This window comes from Raphanus sativus, chromosome 1 (assembly GCF_000801105.2).
Source record: "Raphanus sativus cultivar WK10039 chromosome 1, ASM80110v3, whole genome shotgun sequence".
Classification (NCBI taxonomy): Eukaryota; Viridiplantae; Streptophyta; class Magnoliopsida; order Brassicales; family Brassicaceae; genus Raphanus; species Raphanus sativus.
Genome location: NC_079511.1, coordinates 11,793,368 through 11,813,345, shown reverse-complemented (window position 1 = coordinate 11,813,345; position 19,978 = coordinate 11,793,368). Strand labels below are relative to the sequence as shown.

At 35.7% G+C, this 19,978-nt stretch overlaps 4 protein-coding genes and 1 pseudogene across 4 annotated transcripts; 1 reads left to right on the top strand and 4 right to left on the bottom strand.

Moving 5' to 3' along the window:
• Window positions 1–1,912: 1,912 nt before the first annotated feature.
• On the top strand, window positions 1,913–2,965 carry LOC108808206 (zinc finger protein ZAT10). Its single transcript, XM_018580407.2, has one exon. It carries the CDS (start codon window positions 2,022–2,024, stop codon window positions 2,727–2,729), a length of 708 nt encoding a protein of 235 aa, XP_018435909.1. The 5' UTR covers window positions 1,913–2,021; the 3' UTR covers window positions 2,730–2,965.
• Window positions 2,966–4,958: 1,993 nt separating this feature from the next.
• LOC108855763 (uncharacterized) lies at window positions 4,959–5,674 on the bottom strand. Its single transcript, XM_018629658.2, has one exon. It carries the CDS (start codon window positions 5,559–5,561, stop codon window positions 5,079–5,081), a length of 483 nt encoding a protein of 160 aa, XP_018485160.1. The 5' UTR covers window positions 5,562–5,674; the 3' UTR covers window positions 4,959–5,078.
• Window positions 5,675–8,079: 2,405 nt separating this feature from the next.
• LOC108858050 (pumilio homolog 15) lies at window positions 8,080–10,276 on the bottom strand. The gene is made up of 5 exons (XM_018632038.2): window positions 9,327–10,276; window positions 9,085–9,247; window positions 8,850–9,013; window positions 8,520–8,769; window positions 8,080–8,446 (listed from the first exon to the last, which is right to left on the bottom strand). The coding sequence occupies exons 1-5, from the start codon at window positions 10,190–10,192 to the stop codon at window positions 8,339–8,341; spliced, it is 1,551 nt and encodes a 516-aa protein (XP_018487540.2). The 5' UTR covers window positions 10,193–10,276; the 3' UTR covers window positions 8,080–8,338.
• A 1,038-nt stretch (window positions 10,277–11,314) lies between these two features.
• On the bottom strand, window positions 11,315–14,389 carry LOC108845579 (glucose-1-phosphate adenylyltransferase large subunit 2, chloroplastic). The gene is made up of 12 exons (XM_018618792.2): window positions 13,801–14,389; window positions 13,309–13,596; window positions 13,127–13,219; window positions 12,943–13,026; window positions 12,803–12,858; window positions 12,629–12,722; window positions 12,367–12,552; window positions 12,205–12,285; window positions 12,049–12,135; window positions 11,765–11,976; window positions 11,620–11,680; window positions 11,315–11,526 (listed from the first exon to the last, which is right to left on the bottom strand). Exons 1-12 carry the CDS (start codon window positions 14,017–14,019, stop codon window positions 11,425–11,427), a joined length of 1,563 nt encoding a protein of 520 aa, XP_018474294.1. The 5' UTR covers window positions 14,020–14,389; the 3' UTR covers window positions 11,315–11,424.
• Window positions 14,390–17,863: 3,474 nt separating this feature from the next.
• LOC108845417 (glucose-1-phosphate adenylyltransferase large subunit 2, chloroplastic-like) lies at window positions 17,864–18,556 on the bottom strand (annotated as a pseudogene).
• Between the last annotated feature and the right edge of the window lie 1,422 nt (window positions 18,557–19,978).

Below are 19,978 nucleotides of genomic sequence, written 5' to 3'. Positions count from 1 at the left end.
GAATTAGCGTTTTAAAATGGTGGAGACCGATTCATTTATCAATTCCAATCGTTTAATTTTAGTCTAACAGTATCATAGTAATGCCAACTACTGTACCTATAAAGGCTATAATAAATAATGTCTACATGAAGTTAATCACAACGTCCACTGTACAACAAACACTATCCACCGTCCAAAATTTTTCGTTTATCTTCGTTTCTAATCCAAAAAAGCTAGACACCAACCGCATAAAAATAGTGGAGTTATAAGCATCACTTTTGAGTGTGTCTTGGCACTTTTTACATGTTAGAGGTTGGAAGTTTGTGAGTTTTGTTTTTTTTTCAAAAGGCAATGCGTGACCCATGCATGATGACACGCCGACAAACACATTTTTGTTTCTCTGCATCACATATTTGCCTCACAAGTCACAGGTTTCAAGTTTTTCTTTATACACAAACACTCACGTGTCTGGGGTGTGTCATGCACTGTTCGAATCTGGATCTAAACCATCCAAAACAGAGATGCATAGTTGCATACCACAGCGAGACCTTGTGATACCACAACTATTTTACCTGTGTAGTTAACGTCAATTATAAACCATGTTTTGGCTGAAAACCAAATAATTCAAATAGATGACTGCAACATAGCTTCAAAGAGAATTTATAGCAGCTAGGCTCAAACCGATTCATGATTGGTATGTGATCCTCTTATCACGAATCTGTTCAAATTGCTTCTTCTTAGATGATTTGATGTTGTGGTTTTCGTTTGTGAGTTCCATTTGTAACAAATTAAAAAGTAGTTAACTTTTCTGGTTTCATTATAATAATACACATAATATCTTTTATATAATAAATTCAGTGAGGAACTTTACGATAGAAGTTAGAGAACTGAAAACACTAACATGATCAAAACGTGGCCATAATAATCTGTGGCCGACACTTCCATGGTGAGAACCCCGGAAAATAACGACAAAAACCCATTCGTTTATTGTGTGATAATCAAAGGTTAAAGAACTCGACACGTAATGTGCAGTGTATAGTTTATACGCGGATCATTATCCGTTGTTTTCCAGCATTTCAATGTGAATTAGGGGCCGTCAAATCCATCCATATCTTCCGACTTTATCTTTAGCCACTGCTCGAATGCCGTCATCCGGTTAAGTGTTTGCGTCAAATAAAAGCAATTAAACTGGACGGTTTAAAAAGTACCGCGTGAAGAAAAGTCGAAGATGGTTCTTTTGTTTTCAAGTCAATGTAGTTTGTTTCCACAAAAAAAATGTTAGACCAAACAAATTGGTTCGTTCGATTTAAATACTTTTATTCTAATTTTGGGTTTTGACCGTCTAGACTAGGAGAATAGTATTCTTCTTTAGTCTTTGTTCATGCAACGTCTCAACCTTCTCTTTTGTTCCTAAACTTTACCTTTACAGTATCAATACTGTTCAAAGGTTCTATATAGTCAACATTTTCCATTCAGACTCAAGTATCCATTACTTCAAATGATACTCTGTATCTAGATGATTTTCAAATCAGTATTAGTTAGTAGGTATAACTGTTTTCTTTTTGGTCAACTAGCTACTAGTAGTTAGAAATTTCTATCTTCTTGAAAATAGTTAAGAAAACTCGAAACGTGTAGCAGAGGATGACCATGACTATGACCATAACAAAACAGAAAGAAACTCTCTAGAATATTGCAACTTGCAAGGCGGCATGGCATCGAAAAGTAAATGAAAGAAAAAGTCCTTTACAGTCGACCTCTTCCTTTTTTTCTCATCTCATCGCCACTCTTTCCACACGTGTACTACTACTACTAAGTCGAACCAAACACCCACCTTCACTCTTTGTACTTTCCCACCACTTGTCACGCAACTTCCTCTCCACACTCCCATTCACCTTTCACTTCTATATATTTGTATTCACTCTCTTTCACTTCTTCTTCAACATAAAACAACTCTTCCCTTTTCAATTCATTCATCACAAAAAAGCCTCTCAAAGTTCTCCTCCTTGTTCTTCCTAAAGAGATCTTCAGATTCTAGTCCACTTATGGCGCTCGAGGCTATCAGTTCACCGAGATTAGCTTCTCCGGTTCCTCCTTTGTTCGAAGATTCTTCAAGATTCCATGGCGTTGAGCACTGGACCAAAGGTAAACGATCTAAACGATCAAGATCCGACTTCCACCACCAGAACCTCACGGAAGAAGAGTATCTCGCTTTCTGCCTCTTGCTTCTCGCTCGTGACGGCGGCGATCGCAGCAGCAACCGTAACCCTCTCCCTCTTCCTCCGATGACGGTGGCTGAGAAGTCGTCAACCTACAGCTGCAGCGTCTGCGACAAGTCTTTCTCTTCTTACCAAGCACTCGGCGGACACAAAGCGAGTCACAGAAAAAACTTGTCACAGACTCTATCCGGCGGAGGAGATGATCTATCGACGTCGACCACATCCGCCGTGACGACGGGAAGCGGGAAGTCTCACGTCTGCTCGATCTGTCACAAGTCGTTTCCTTCCGGCCAAGCTCTCGGCGGACACAAGCGGTGCCACTACGAAGGGAATAACAACAACAGTAGCAGCAGCGGAGTGGCTAACTCCGAAGGAGCGGGGTCCACCAGCCACGTCAGCAGCGGTCACCGTGGGTTTGACCTGAACATCCCTCCTGTACCGGAGTTCTCGTCGGTTAACGGAGACGACGAAGTGATGAGCCCGATGCCGTCGGCGAAGAAGAAGCCCCGGTTTGACTTCCCGGAGGAAGCTTAATTAGACGATCGTATTTTTTCATGTGCTCTGTTTTTTGAGTTGTGTAGGAGTTTGTTGTTGGTTGTACAGACAAAAGTTTGGGACATTGATTCATAATCATTCCCAGTCTTGTGCTTTACTCAGTTAAAAGTTATTACTAGACTCATTCTTTGTCAGAATAGTTGTTTTCTTTTCAATATTTAAATTGATACATGGTATAAAGATTTTTCAATATTAGTTTTGTTTGAATAGTGTCATACCTCTTCCTACAACTATGTTCTTAGTTTTGATTTTACATTTTCATCAATAACCAAACTTCTATTCCCATATTTGCTGTTGTTTAATGCATATAACTTTCAATAAGGTGAGAAGGGACCATGTGGTCGGTAGACTGGTGATAGAAACAAGACATATGAACTTGGATATGCTTTAGGAGTTTGGTGGCTAGTCTTGCTCTACCTCAAGCCACCAAATCTTACTCGCAAACAAAAAAAAACACACTAGATAATAATCTAAAAGGAAAATCCACTAGACAAGTTTGGGACATTGATTCATTCCAGTCTTGTACTTTTATTCTAGTTATATATTACTACACACTCATTCTTTGTCACAATAGTTCTTTTTTTCTTTTAAAAATTTAAATTGATACATGTTAAGAGCTTTTTTTTAAAGTTTTGTTACAACTATGTTCTTAGTTTTGATTTTACATTTTCATCAATAACCAAACTTATATGCCCATATTTTTGTTGTTTAATGCATAAGAGTTTTTTTTTTTTTTTTTTTTGAATGAATGTTAAATTTATTCATCAAAAAAACCTTCATACAACTAAATGCTTACTTCTACTAAAAGTTCAAGGAAATACAACCAACTACAATCTAGTACAAAACCAATATTGCATTAAGTTCTCCATTCCCTTTAACCTTCTTCTTCTCAAGAGACTAATCTTGTTCCTAACTCCCTTGTCTATCATGCGGTTTAAAACCTGAATAGGCAGGAGCTTATCCCCATGAATAAGTTTATTTCTCTCCCTCCAAATTGCATACAAAACAGATTGAAATGCATATCTGAGACAGAATAAACTCTTCTTCTCCCTTGTCTCGTCCATAATAATCATCATAATCTCAGACCACACTCTCGTGTGAGAACTCCGGAGGATCCCCTTAACAGCATGTTCCCATACCTGAGTAGTGTTGGAACACTCAAAGAAAAGATGATCCCTTGATTCCACAGCACTCTTACACAGAACACATGTGTCATTCAATCCTTGACTCCATCTAGCAATCCTTTCCAAAGTAGCCAGTCTATCTAGAACTGCCAACCAAGCGATAAAGGCAAACTTCGGTGTGGCTTGAGTGAACCACACACCTTTCGACCAATTCACTGGAGTCTTCTTCTCTCTTAATAACAACCAAGTTTCTGCAGTAGAGAAAGTCTGTTTGAAGCTTGAATCTCTTCCGTTACAAAGTCGCATTTTATTTTTGCTTATAACGTTCAATAATGTAAGAAGGGACCATGTGGTCGGTAGACTGGTGGTAGAACTAGAAACAAGACATATGGACTTGGATATGCTTTAGGAGTTTGGTGGCTAGTCTTGCTCTACCTCAAGCCACCAAATCTTACGCGCAAACAAAAAAAAGACCACACTAGATAATAATCTAAAAGGAAAATCCACTAGAGAAGCAACTTGGGCCAAGCAATAACCACTTTTGCTAATTGTTTATAGTTGCTGAAGCATCTGCTACTTCGGGTGTGTTCTGGATAACAACTACAAAAGTTAAAAGTGCTTTTTTAAAAAAAATGTTTAACCAATTGGACCCATTAACAACGAAGAAACTAAAAATCACTATAAGAAAACCTTCTTATAGTTTAATAATAATGAAACTCTGTATGCATCTTGTGGTATTCTACCAGCTACACCAAAAAGTTTTAAAATGGCAACCATTTGCAGATAGTTACACTTACAACAAAACACTCAAAACTGTATGCATATATGGAAAAAAGCTTCTTAAAAGTTAGTCATATTGGAACTTTGCATGCATTTTTTATGTAAATGGTAGAAGAGTTGGGAAGAACCTTGTTCACCAAAAGTGGTCTGGTCTCTCTGTGAAAGATGCAATATCTGTGGTGGAAAAAGAGCCTCAGATGTCAATAACGACGCTATTGTATCCTTTATACAATAGAATCTGCTCGAATGTTCCAATCCAAGAGAAGACGTAAAGAGAGAATTCAAAAAAACTTTTAAAAGACCAAAGAAAACTCTTATTCCATTAAACGTGACACCATTACAAACTCCTAAACATGATCAAGATGCTAAAGTACATCCTTATTGCGTTTTCCTTCTACGATCTAACGAAACTGCTTGCTTTTTTCTAGTTTTTGCCTGATTCCTTCATGCTGGCTTCAAGGTGTCCATATCCACCACCAGGTCCACCACCACCACCACCACCACCACCGCATGAACCACCACACCCACCACCACCGCATGAACCCCCACATCCACCACCACCACCGCCAATGATGACTCCACCACCAATACCACCTGACCCGTATCCCGGACCGCCTCCTCTGTTCCCTCCATCCCAACCCACACCACCAACACCACCACCACCAAATCCACCACCGATCACAACACCACCACCACCTGGACCGTATCCACCATACCCTGGATCGCCGCCCCCATAGCCTCCAGCTGTGAGTTCGCCCTTAAACCCGGTTACGTGTTGGTGACTCTTTCCCATCTCACTGGATTTTGCTTCACTCAGCATGGCACCTTCTCTTGCAGCCTCACCAATCATATGGCCAATGAGGCATAGATACATGGAAACAAGAAACCAAAACATCACTCTGCGCATGATGGATACTTAGTAACACAATTGTTTTAGTTAGAATCTGAGAAAGAAAGCAGTACCTCTGATTGAATACACAGCCACACAGACATCACTATATATATAAGCGAGTTAGCATGGGTGGCGTGCCAGTAAAGAGAAGTGTTTATATGGTGGCTCACCAAAACGAGTTTCCTGGTGATGGGTCTGATTCGCATGATTTATTTCCACGCCTTCTGAGTTTTATTGCATTTTGTGATTATACAGTTTAACATGCAAAGTCTACGGGCTTTTTTTTTTCAACTTAGACGGATTTTGCAAAACTGCTTTTCAACTTTACACAGTAGTAATTCGAGTAAACATATTCTAGAGTGAAACATTGCGTAACTGGATGTTTTGTAATACAAATATGAATTTTTGTTCGATTATTCCAAGTGGTTTTGGATGTCAGACTCTTTTCTTTTTACAATCAAATCGTGCTCAGTGCATGATGTGGGACTTGATAATTCTAATAATTGAAAGTAGACGAGACTTGCTAAGTGATTTTGGACATGTTTTCCACCACCTTATCCTCTCGTTTATCCGAAGTCTTGTCTAACTGGATGCCTTGAAATGTAAGTTTAGATGATCGGTAGTGACTACCAAAGGCAGTCCCGAACCCCCACCCGAGGCCTAAACCCACACCGCAACCACCACCTTCAAAATACCAATAACACTAGAGTTTCGTTATTTATGTAAGATGAAGCAGCTGTACCCCTACTTGTGAGATTATATTAAGGCGCAGAAGAAAACACATGTATTAAAGCTTACCAACACCAATGCCTAGTACATTCAAAGGCATCCCTGCAAGAAAGCAACAGAAATAATCCAATTCAGTATGAATTTACCATCAAATGTAAGCTAGAGTTATTGCTAATGACACTCTAAGCATGTCACGATCGAGTATAGTTGAAAAAATTGGTCTGTTTTAATCTCTTTATAATATAGCTTTCCAATATGTTGACTATTTTCTAACAATTGTCATTGCTCTCATGTCATGAACATTTCCATCATCTTTTACCGATTAGGAACATGATATCTTAGTTTCATTGATTTTGTTTTAACAATACTTGGAACTAAGTTCATGTCTCAGCTAAGTGAAATCGACACCCTTGTTTTGAAGTAAAAAATATTTAGAGAGAAGTGGTGAAGGGACCTCCAAACCCCAGCCAAGGCCAAATCCACAGCCAACACCGACCCCTAATCCAACACCAAGTCCGGTGAAGTCAGATGAGGGCGCCAAAATCTGACCTTCACAACAAGATAGATCAATAAACAGAGTTATTGATTTAGAATGTTTGTGAAATAATCGGTTCATAACAACCGGACTAGAAAACCGGTACCTCTGAGCAAACTTGCCTAATCATACATGCATCTTGTTGGCTAGCTAATGAACCGACCGGCCTAGTTTCTTCTCCACTCGGCTGTTGTGCTTTATCTCTGCTACAACAGAAACAAGGAATTATTACATTATTAAGCAGGTCCAATCTGATATAGGCTATTATATGCAAACTGCAAAGCAAAAAAAAAAAAACATTTTGGCTCCAATAGAGACCATATACATTCCTCTTTAACATTATGCAGCAAAGAGAACCAACTTCTCCTACCCACTATTTAATTTACATCTTCAACTACATTTCCTCCAAAAAGCTTTTTAGAGCAAAGTAGAATAATAATCTATATAAGGTTTGTTTTTGAATGATTTATACGCATTATTGATGTCCTGCTTCATAGCTTTTTACTTAAATTAAACCATTATACATCACCCATTTTTCTGTCTACTGAACCCTGCTTGCAATGCCTGAATTGTGGGATCTATATAGTCTATAGATAAGTTTTCAAATACGAGTTCAGAAGGTGGAAAGCAATCCATTGACAAGCCAGGGACATTGAACCAAATATGATCAGTCACCCATGCTTGTTTCACTTGTGTTCATAGAGTTATACTGTTAGTCTGTTATGTCCCGTTGACATATCTCCAAACCTTAAAAGTGTAGCCACAGATCTACCAGAATGAGCTTATAGTCTTCATGGTACGAACGTACTGATGGTCGTCTCCCAGTAAACTGCTTAGGTGTGTGCCGCCTCTACACAAGATTCCCATGACAACCCTCCAGGACCTTGCCCTCACAAGGAACAAGCTCCATGTACCACATGCAGTTATATTATACTCTATATAAAAGCAGCACAGGAATGCATGCTCTTAGAGATGAAAATTAAAGTCAGAACAAAGCAATTGAATATGATGATCCTGTGCATTCTAATGTATACTTATTATTTCTGCTTTATCTTTTTCATCAGATTTTCACTCTTGCAAATTGTAATTGTCATGGTAAATGCAAGTGGTTTTTATTTAGAAACATGATTTTGTGTTGCGCAAGCTAAAACAAAAGGAATGCCAGGTGCCGGCAGGTCCTCTCCCTAAATTCATAAAGCTCTTCGGCCACAAAGTAAATAAATGAGATCACCAGCTTTAAGTCCATATTAAAAAGAAAAGTTATAAAAATTAAGATAAAACAAATAGGATTTTACTCAAAGAAAGTAGTCAACATAAACTCGTAAACCTAAAAGCAGTTTGACGGTTGAAGAGATGAGACTCTAGCTATTGAGATTTAAGACTACAACACATACCTAAAAAAACATTTAATAGTAGAAAAACAGTTGACAGTATTGAGTCAACGTCTGAATGAAAAAGAAAAACAACAACACCAACATGAATAAATAATCGTGCCTGGTCTTCTCATCTAATTCCACAACATAACCTCTTATGTCCAAAGATTAAGTTTTTCAAGTATTTTTCGCCCGTATCTATTGCACCTCATCAATGGATGATTCCTGTTAATATGGCACAACAATTCACGTCGCATATCATTCTGCAAGACAAAGCAAACAAATAAGCTAATGATTTCACACAAAATGGATCTAAAAGCATTTTATTTTTCTTACCTGAGATACAACCCATGCAGTTTGAATCACATAGTTTCCAAAAGGATGTACAAGAAGTGAATCAATGTCAGTAAGCAGCTCGTGGATGATCATTCTCGAGTTAAATTGTCTACTTTCTAAACATTTTTGCACCGCATGACTTCCATACTTGTCACAAGAGAGTTGCACATAATTCCCATTGAGGTATCTCGACAAAGCTGCTGCCACTTGAAAATTTTCCAATTCCAACAGATACTGGACCACATAGTTTCTGACAAATGGAAAAAATATACTTCATGCAAGAATAAAAATGTGATAAAAAGTTATTAATGTTAGTTGTGTAATACATACCCATAACGATCCACACATAGGTTCATGGCATTAGTGATTATTTCTCTAATCAAAGGCTCCCTTATTTCTCGACGAGATTTTCCAATGCATTGTTGAAGCAGACAAGACCCATAATGATCAATTGCAATTTGATAACAGTTTTGAACAATCATTTGGAGAAGTCCCTATAGAACAAAACAGAGATCACATAAAATATGTCACTGAAGTTTATAATTAAGAAATGAGAGATACTTACATTGGTTTGTGAAGGAGAAAAATGGCTGAAGCAAAACATAATCACATCATTTGCATTAGTGCTCTTGCTCAGAAGTAGTGCAACATGGCATATAGTTACCATGAAGTGGGATACTTGCTCTTCAGAACTAAGACATCGGATCAAATCTCGTACTGCATGCGTTCTGTGATATCCAAAAGAAAATACAAATCAGTTAAATCGGATTATATCAAATGAACATATATAAAAAATGAAGTGTATACCCATGCGAATCGCCACAAATTCTCACAAACTGATTAGGTTGTTGGGTGACAGTTTTCAAAACCCGAGTGATTTGTTCATTTGTGCATTTCTCCATGAGCTTTTGAAAGACTTGATGGCCAAAAGGGTCAGTCATCAGCTCACAAACATGTGATATCAGCTCATCAAATATCTTATCAATAGTGTCTCTTGAACCTTCCGCAATCAAGTTTTGCAACTCGACATAATCCACACGGTTTTTAGCGTGGGACACTGTGTTATCCGTAGCCCTAGAGTTATTCATATTGAATAGATCATAGGTCCTAGGCACATAACCGTGTGAATAACTCCAAGGGCTTTGATTACCAAAATTATGATTATTACTTGGAGAAAAAGGAACCTCATTGTGGTAAACGTACGGAGAACGGACCGACGTATCACCATTGCCACGCCCATAAGAACCATAATTAGATGACTTATAACCATCATAACCATTAACAGGATTATCTATCCTAAACCACATCCTCTCGAGATTAATCTGTTCTTGTTCAGTTTGAGACTGAAAATACGAAGGGTTAAAGTATTCATTGATACCTCGATCTCCAGCACTCAAAGGAAATTGATTGTTTCCACGTTGATCACGTAGGGGCTGTTGGCGAGGGTTTGAATCAGAGACACCCAGTCTTCTAAAGTCAGATTCAAGGGTTCGCAAATCTGATGAAGTAGCAAACTGTGAAGATCCGGTTTTACGTGAGTAATGATCATCCAAGGACCCATACATATTCTCATATGCTTTGAGTCTTTCACGTAGAAGCTGTTGAGAAGGAGACGACGGCAAGGCCTCCTCCGGATTCACATCTCCATCTCCTCTCTTTTGGTTAGCCGACATAGCTGAACGATGGGGAGAAGAAGCAAAGGAGATAATTTTTTTTTGAACGACGCAAAGGAGAGAATAAGAAGTAAACGTAACGATATAAGTCAACAAAGATTTTGTATTTATTTTTGGATTTATCAGTAAGGAAATTTAGTAAATAAAATGGAAAATATATTAATGAAAGATTTAGAGAATATTTTGAATATCTAGAGAAATCTTTGGAATGAATAATAAGGGTAATTATTCAGTTACCTAAAATCATAATATCTAGAGAAATCTAGATTCGTGTTGGTATATAATGTGATATCTTAGCTATGCATACGAACAAGAGAAAGATATGCGAATAAGCGGTTCGAAGTTGGGATGCATGACGAGTGACTACCAAATTCCACTACGAGTCTCCGAGTGATTCATAAAGTTTTGTGATGCTGACCTTCACTCGCCATTACTCTTTGTCGTTAGTTTTACATGCCAATGATTTCAGATGGGACACGTTTACTGCCTACATTGCAAGTTGGTCCTGAGATTTGAGGGAGCGTCTCTACACAGATTTAGTAAAAAAAATTAGAAGAAATTCTTTTAAACAACTTTGAGGATCTATGTCTATGTAGCATATTCAAACAAAAAACGATAGGCTAATATTTCACTTGGCTATGTCAATGACCAGCCTTTGTGAGAGTAGTTCAAGTTTGTTCTTCCCTGAAAGAGATGGTACTACCGAAGCTATTTTCTCAGAAATTAAATACATCAAAACAAAACCAAGATGGAGTTCCTACTGAAAGAATAGGAACTAACTCGATACATGTACTATCTTGAAACTTGTTTTCACAACCACACGACCAAGTTGAGCATGGTAAGACAGTTTGATTGTAGAAAGACCAGAGTAAGACACAAGAAGTTGGAGCTTTTTTTTTGAGGGCTAGAAACTGCGAATATGTGCATATCATGTTCCATGTCCGTCCGTGTCACCGACTAACAAGAAATGTATAAAATTTGGTGATATGTTATATTTATAGGAACATCTACTAGATGTTATATTTTGAGAAAGTCCAGTTTCATAACAAGTTCTCCATTAGAAGATCACCAAACATTTAATGAGTTGAATAACATATTTTAAAACGTAAGTTGATAACAGTCTTTTTTTAAGTTGTCCCTCCTGTTTTATTAAATTATTTCAATCGAACATAGCGTCTCTTGTTAAAAGTCACAAGAAGAGATTTACACAGCTCGTACGATAGGTTTGAGAGTTAAAGAACCAGACCATCTCTAATGGTAGCGTTCTTCAACACAACCGTTATGCCTGATCTTATGTAAAACCCATCCTCTGGTCTATCTCCTTCTTCCACACCCTGCAACCCTCAACACAACAAAGAAAACGTTACACCATTAAAAAAAAACCATCGAAAATGAACAAAAGATTTAATGAGAATTAAGATATATACATCTGCATTCGCTATGATCACGTTCTTCCCGATCTTGGCGTTCTTGTCAATGATACAGTTCCTGCATTTATACACAACGCAAGACAGTGAATGGCTACAACATAGGAATCTTCTTCCTTCAGAACTAGAGAATAGGTTATTTTACCTGATCTTGGTGTTCTCACCTACACCTATAGGGACTTTCCCTTCTGCCAACAGAGACGCGATTTCAGCTTCTGTCTGGTAGAAGTCTGCTCCCATCATCATCGTATCCCGAAGCTCTACTCCAGACTCAACACGTGATCGTATGCCCACGATAGAGTGCTTCACACTGCACTCCCTCAAGAAACATCCATGTGAAACTATGGAGTCAATTATCTGCAATTCAACAAAACAAGCTAGGATCGATGAATATCATAATCAACTGAAGGTAGTAAACAAGAACTGTACCCTGCATTTATCAACTTTGGTAGGTGGCAAGAACCGTGGAGACGTGAAGAAGGGCGTTTTTGGATCGTAGAACTGGAACTTAGGAGGCTGCCCAAAAAAAAACAGAGTGATTAGATTTCACGCTAGACTGTTCTTGTAGATAAGAACAAGTGTCACCTGTTCGGTGAGAGCTAAGTTGGCATCAAAGAATGATCCTATAGTTCCAATATCCTCCCAATAGTCATTGAACAGAAACGCCTAGCCAACAAAAAATAAAATAAAAGGTCAGAGGAGAGGAAGCACATATACTCTGAATAATATGATATGCTAAACAGAAACCTGGACGTTATGCTCTTTCACAGCCAAGGGGATGATCTCGGAACCAAAGTCGTTGGATGTAGGATAACTCGAACTTAGAAGCTTTAGCAGAACCTCTTTTCTAAACACATAAACGCCCATCGATGCAATGTATGGGAGCTCTGCAGCCTCTTTCGGTGGCAGACCAAGAACAGTAGTATCAACTTGCTGAAAACAAGAAAGAAAGTTAGTTGAGTTTAGCATGCAGTCATGAATGTTTTGAGAAAAACATGAGGACCATTACCATTGCCTTTAAGTCATCTCCCTTTGGCTTTTCTGAGAACTGAACGATTTGTCCTGACTCGTCAATTTTAAGCAGACCATAATCCGAAGCACGGCTGTGAATAGAAGAACAAATGGGATCAAATTCATCAAGCAAATGCAGGACATGAACAAGGTTAATGATCCTCCGACACACCTCTCATCCATGGGAAGACAAGAAACTGTGATATCAGCATTTGACTCAATGTGCTTCTGCAAAAACAGAAGCGAACAATAAATGAAACAGCGTTCACATGAACCTCTCAGTGTCAAAAAATGAGAAGAACAAAGCTAAACCTGCACAAAGTTCATGTAATCCATCCGATAGAGATGATCACCAGACAAGATCAAGACATGTTCCACATTCTTTGTCTTGGCATCCTGCATAAACACACACCACCAAGTTATGTTTCCTTTGTTGCAGAGACAAGATAGACATTACTAATGAGAATGAAGAGAGACAAATAGTATTAATGAGTACCTCAAAGACCCATATAAACTGCCTAACAGCATCAGCAGTACCCTGAAACCATTTCTTTCCTGCATCTCCAGAAGTTTGAGTTGCAGCAAGAACCTAATCATTCCCAAAGGAGGCAACACTTCAAGTGAAAAATCAACATAAATGAATATATATGATGGGGCGGGGGGGCAATGGTATCTCACCTCAACAAAACCATCACCGAAATTGACACCATTGCCAAAGTTGTAAGTGCGGGAAAGGTGGCGATTGAGGGAGAAAGAATTGAACTGAGTTAAGATGAAGATCTTTCTAATACCGCTGTTGATGCAATTGCTCATTGGTATATCTATCAGCCTGTAACACCCTCCAATTGGCACCGCAGGTTTAGCTCTCCCTCTAGTTAGAGGGAACAAGCGAGTCCCAGCACCGCCACCTAGTATGATAGATGCCACATTCTTTGGGTCTGCTCTTGGAGTTCTCAACAAAGGTTCCTGAAACAATGCACATCTGTATATATCAAAACAGCACTTGGAAGAAACAAAAATGCTACTTAGCAGGAATAGAAGCTGTAAAAACTTAAAGTTCATTTCAAAGCACAACATAAACTAAAACCCACTTAATAGAGCATACATAGAGATAAGATCACAGAAGGTGCAACATAACAAAGAGACTTCTTAGTGTGTGTGAAAACATACATGAGACTCTTGATCAACAGATGGGGTGAGAACAGAGCGAATGAGCCTTGTCTGAATCTTCTGAGGTCCACCACTCTGTGCCTTCAGATGATAAGCCTTGACAACCTCGGCTCCCCACAAGGCACAAACTCTTCTAGAGTCGGAAACAACTTTTCTGTTCAGACCAGAGGAACTACTACTGGTACACTGAAGCTTCATTGTTGGACAGCAAGACGCCATATTTTCACAACAACCTGTACTATTTGAAAAAAACTCAAAGGGAATAATTGAAGGAGAAGAACCTTAGAATCAGAAACTACGAAAAAAAAAAAAGATGAAACCCAGATCGAAAAATGGGAACTTTTCAGACACAAGAGATTCGGTTGTACAGTGTTATAAAAAGTGAAAGAGAATCGAGAAGTCGACTAGTTTTTGCAAGTGGGAACAGCCCCTAAGTAAAGTTTCTCTCTCAAGTGTGAGTGTGATCTTTTTTAACTTTTTAGGCTCAAAGAGAAACGGGAAAGTGATAAGTAGAGATCAAAGAGAGTAAACAGTGTGATCCTCGTGAATCATCTGACGACTAACACCGCCAACCGTTTTAGATTTTTCTCAAGCAATTAAAAAAAAAAGATCTTAAAGGTTTTAAAACGGTGCCCTGCTTCTAGCAGAAAATAAGCAATATTAAAGGGTATTATTGGAAATAACACCATTGAACCTGAAACAGAATTGTTAATGGAATGTATAATAAATGAAAATTAATATTGAAAATTATATCAAATTCGTATGAGATACATTTTTCATCTATTCTTTTGGTTAAAATCTAATTTGGTATTTAAGAAAAGAGAGAATCTGTGGTTTAACTATATTCCGAAAAAATTAAGAATATGTCATGACTTAAGAAATGTGTCTATTTATCACACAAATATAGACATTAGAGTCCTCTACCGCGCGTGAGTATTTGTATGCCACACATAATATTAGATATATTATATTTATAGTGTCGATAAAGAATAGATAATTTGAAAGACAAATACAATTATAAAAATAATTTAACTTTTTGAGTATTATTTATTTGTAACGTTCAGTGGATTAAACATAATGTCTAATATAAAAGAAGATAATTGTTGTAAGAGAGATGCTTAAGTGCATGGTATAATATAAATTATTAAATTTTGATATTATATATTTGATGACCGTTTAGTTTAGTATGTGAAAGTCTACGAGAGAGAGAGAGAGAGCAAAAGAGAAAATACAATAATTAAAATTATATTATATGTTTCGTAAATAAAAGAGAATATGACAATATGTTATTTGAACATTATATATTAGAAATATATAAAAAATAGAGATGGATAGAGAGAGGGAGCGAGGCTGGGGGAGATGGAGGGGGGGAGAGAATGACATATGGAGGGAGATAGAGAAGAGAAAGATGGAGAAATTAAGGAAAATGAGATTGTATAATTATAATTATATTCTACATTCCAAAAATAAAATAGAACATAACAACATTATTATAACTGTACATATTCAATTTTATAGATATATGTTAGTTTTACAAAATTCAAAACATTTCATATACAAAAAAATATGGTTTTTATAGGTATAAAAGAAATTTGAATTAGTTATTTTAAAACTTATAAAATTGATCAAAAAAGATAGGTGAAAGTGAAGAAGGACAAAATAGTATATATTGTATAAATATCACATTCTCTTAGATGTTATAGTTACACACTTAGTTTTGTGTTTTCTTATAGTTATGTGGCCAAAATGCCAAAAAACTAATAAAATAGAAACAAAAAACTATAACCATTGATGTGATGTAAACCATCTAAATTTTGGGTTTGCGGCCAAAATCATATTTAATTTTTCCGATCGATTTCTGATCCATTTAGATTTTTCTTAAGCAATTTAAAAAAAAAAAAGAATTAAGGATTTTGAATTTAACAGGCAAAAATTTCATTGTAGCATCATATGGAACATTTGTTATTAGCTTTAACAATATGTAAAAGTTTCTCATGATTGCCTACAAAAAAGTTTGTAGTATTCAACTGAAGCGATGATATGCAATTGGACATTCTTCACCCTCTAAGGTCAATGGTAAGGAAATGGTTTCACGTGACCTATTTGATTTGGGGTCCCATTCGATTTAAAAATGTATTTTGAGATGTGCTCAACCATGTTGACGTCTTCATCGGCCACAACAACATACCTACAAAAGAAAAAATGAATATTAATACCACAAATATGTTTGCTGTTGTTGCATCTCGATAAAGTCTTGCCATGACACAAGCTGTGTCTTCATAGATACCTATTAAAACACAATATTAGATCCAAATATAACAATTTCTCAGAAAAGATATTTTAGATAGAATTCATTTACCTTAAGATCATTTGCTCTGATTGGGTTAAGTAGCTACGGAATTTTTTGGCTCCAGGTTGGTCCTTGATAGTATCTAAATGATTCATGATAACTTGCCACTGTAAATATTTGTGAATGTCTCCATATGTGCTTCTGTCATTTATTTCTATGTAATGCATGAATCCAAGCACACACATATTACAACTTACAGAATAATTCGTTTTAGACAAGAGTTTATGAACAATTTTTGTACACACAGCCTAGAAAGATTCCTGAAAGTTTCAAATGTTGTAATTTATCAAATATCTTTCAGTGTTTTGTATCTCCAAGTATATGATTTAGACACTCACTATCGAAGAATTTACCAACATACACTTTTCCATCTTGGAGATTCAATCCTAGGAGATCACCAATGTTATATGTTTCAGAACATGAGGAATAAAATATACTGAATCTCTTTTTATTTGTGCTTCATCAAAAGTCCTATTACCTGAATATCTCACAATAATGAAATCCTCATTAGCTTCAAAATGCTCCATTGCATGATATGTTGTTTGGATAAAACTAAAAACGTTAAAATGTTAAGGGATTCCAAGTTTTATGAATCGATGATATTCTAAAAATCCATAGTTCAATTAGTGTTTTAAAACGCTGTGGTATTCAAAAACTAAGAAGTTTAATCCAATAATATAGTTATGATCAAGTGACAATAATAATATTTTTCAATCTAATTTTATGGAATTTTTATTTAGTCTTAAGTTAATTATAACACAAATGTTTTTCAAAAATATGATATTACATGATTGGTTTATGACACTTAAATATTTTATATTTACTAATTATAGGATGGTAAAATATAGTTTTTCAGTTCAGTCTCACATTTTGAATTATTTATATGGTTGCAAGTTAATCATAAGATATAAATATTGCTAAAAATAATATTTGATGATATGTTTATTTAATTAAAATATTTATAGTTCAACTGAATTTGAAAGAATATATATATAACTCCATATGCTTACAAAATGAGTAAATGGACTAATCCAATTTTTTATATCTCGAAGATCTAACTAAAATAAAATATATTATTTTATAATAATATTCTATTATATATATATATATATATATATATATATATATATATATATATATATATATATGTTACGGAATTACTCAAAACATATTACTAAAGAATACTACAAAATATTACCAATTGTTAACATTTAGTTATTTTGTAATTTTAAGTTGAACACTTTTAGGTTTTGTTTTAACTCACAAAATAATATATATTAGGTTATACATAATTTTATTAAAATATGTTTACCTATCTAAAACAATAACCAACCTAAACGTAAATAACAAATTAATCACAATTTTAATCTATTTTAAAAAATATTAAAGTTGAATTCAGAAAGTAGATGTAATACAATATATTAAAGTGACAACCAAACCAATTATATATTACATATCCAAAAGGACCAAAACAAATATCTACTTAATATATAGTATAACATTATAATATAAGTATACATATAATTATAAAATAATTCAAATTTAAAACTAAAATATTAATCAAATATTATAATTTACTTACGTCATAAATTTTTATATATTTTATTTACGTCAAAATTTTTTTACATATGTACATGACTACGAGATAATCATCTTTTATGTCTAATGTTAAATTATGTAATTCTCAATCAGTCAGAACCAGGCAAAGGTTGTCTACCTGATCTTGGTGTTCTCACCTACACCTATCGGAACTTTACCTTCTGCCAACATAGACGCAATTTCAGCTTCTGTCTAGTAGAAATCTACTCCCATCATAGTATCTTGAAGCTCTACTCCAGACTCTACACTTGATCGTATTCCCACAATAGAGTGATGCACACTCCCTCAAGAAACATCCATGTGCAGTTGTGGAATCTAGTATATGCAGTTCAAGAACACATTTTGAACAAGCTAGGATCAATGAATATCATCATCAACTAAAAAAACGGTAGTAATGCATTTATCAACTTTGGTAGGTGGTAAAAAGTGATGACGTGGAGAAGGGAGTTTTTGGATCGTAAAACTGGAATTTATGAGGCTGCAAGAAACAGAGATAAAGCGTGTGGTTAGATTTCACTGAGCCACTAGATTGTTCTTGTAGATAAGAATAAGAGTCACCTGTTCTGTGAGAGCTAAGTTGGCATCAAAGAATGATCCTATCGTTCCAATATCCTCCCAATAGTCATTGAACAAAAATGCCTAGCCAAGCCAACAAAAATAATGGTCAGATAAGAAGCACGTATAATGAATGATATGATACGCTAAACATAGAATAAAAGAAACATGGACGTTAAGCTCTTTCACGGCCAATGGGATGATCTCAAAACCAAAGTCATTAGATGTAGGATAACTCGATCTCAGACACATATACCGAATGATGATATGTTTAATGATCTTCAGACACACCTCTAATCCTGGGAAGACAAGAAACTACACTGAATGCTGAATAACTACAACCATCCATGCATACAGTAGCGGCCATGGGTAGAAGCCAGCATATGCTTTCGGTCTTCTATTAAGTATATAAAATTTTGGCAAATAATTCTATAGATTTCTAGTAACATAGTTGGTTAAAGGCTTAAAGCTAATGGTTGTCAAGATAAAGGTAACAATATCAAATGTTTTAGCTTCATTTTTAACTATTTTAATTTTTACGAGCTCACAAGTTTATTTTGTGCTTCCAGCCCAAAAAATCTCAAAGCCAGGTCTCTGGATGTGTGAACCAGCTAAGTTTGGATTTGTGGACAAAATCATATGGTATTATGTAATTTAGTAGGGCTGGGCGTTCGGGTACCCGTTCGGGTACCCATTCGGGTTTCGGTTCAGTCCATTCGGGTTTCGGGTTTTCAGGGTCAAAGATTTTAGCCCCATTCGGATATTTCTAAATTTTGGTTCGGGTTCGGTTCGGATCTTTGCGGGTTCGGTTCGGGTTCGAATAACCCATTTAAAATGTTTTTAAATTTTCAAAATTCATTATATACTTTAAATTTTCAAAATCTATAAGAAAGATAATATATTACATATAAATTTCATAACATATATGTCAAAATACCTTAATTTAACATATAAATTGATTTTCTTTGAATATTTACATAAAAAATCAATAGATATTTAACTATTTTGGTGTTTTCAGTATACTTTAGCTATTTTAAACATTCACTTTTGACTATTTGCATATATTTTCCGAGTATTTTGGAAAATTTAAAGGTATCTTATATATTTTTAATATTTTAATATACATTATATATAAAAACAATGTATATATTTAACTATATAAATTTATTTCGGATACATTCGGGTACCCAAAATATTTCGGTTCGGATCGGATTTGGTTTCGGTTCTTTAAATACCGAAATTTTGAACCCGTTCGGATATTTAATCAATTTCGGTTCGGGTTCGGTGCTACTTTTTCGGATCAGGTTCGGTTCGGTTTTTCGAATTCGGATTTTTTGCCCAGCCCTATAATTTAGCTACCGTTTAATTTAGTATCAACTTTTTTTAACTAATTGGTTAGTGGCTCATAATTGTTTTCCTTGCATGTAATATTCACATTTTTAAGATTTACTTTGTTCATAGAGACTACAATGAAAATCCAGTCATGAACTCTTTTATTTCAAAAAGCAATGCAAGAGAAGTTTGTCTTATGGTAAATAATCTCGTCGCTGATACTCTATTTTAAAAAGCAAAAATAATGCAAGAAAATTTATCAAATGATGAATCTAGTCACTCGTACTCTATTATTTTTTTGAAATCATACAATGAATGTAGTAGTTTGAAGAGTACAAACAA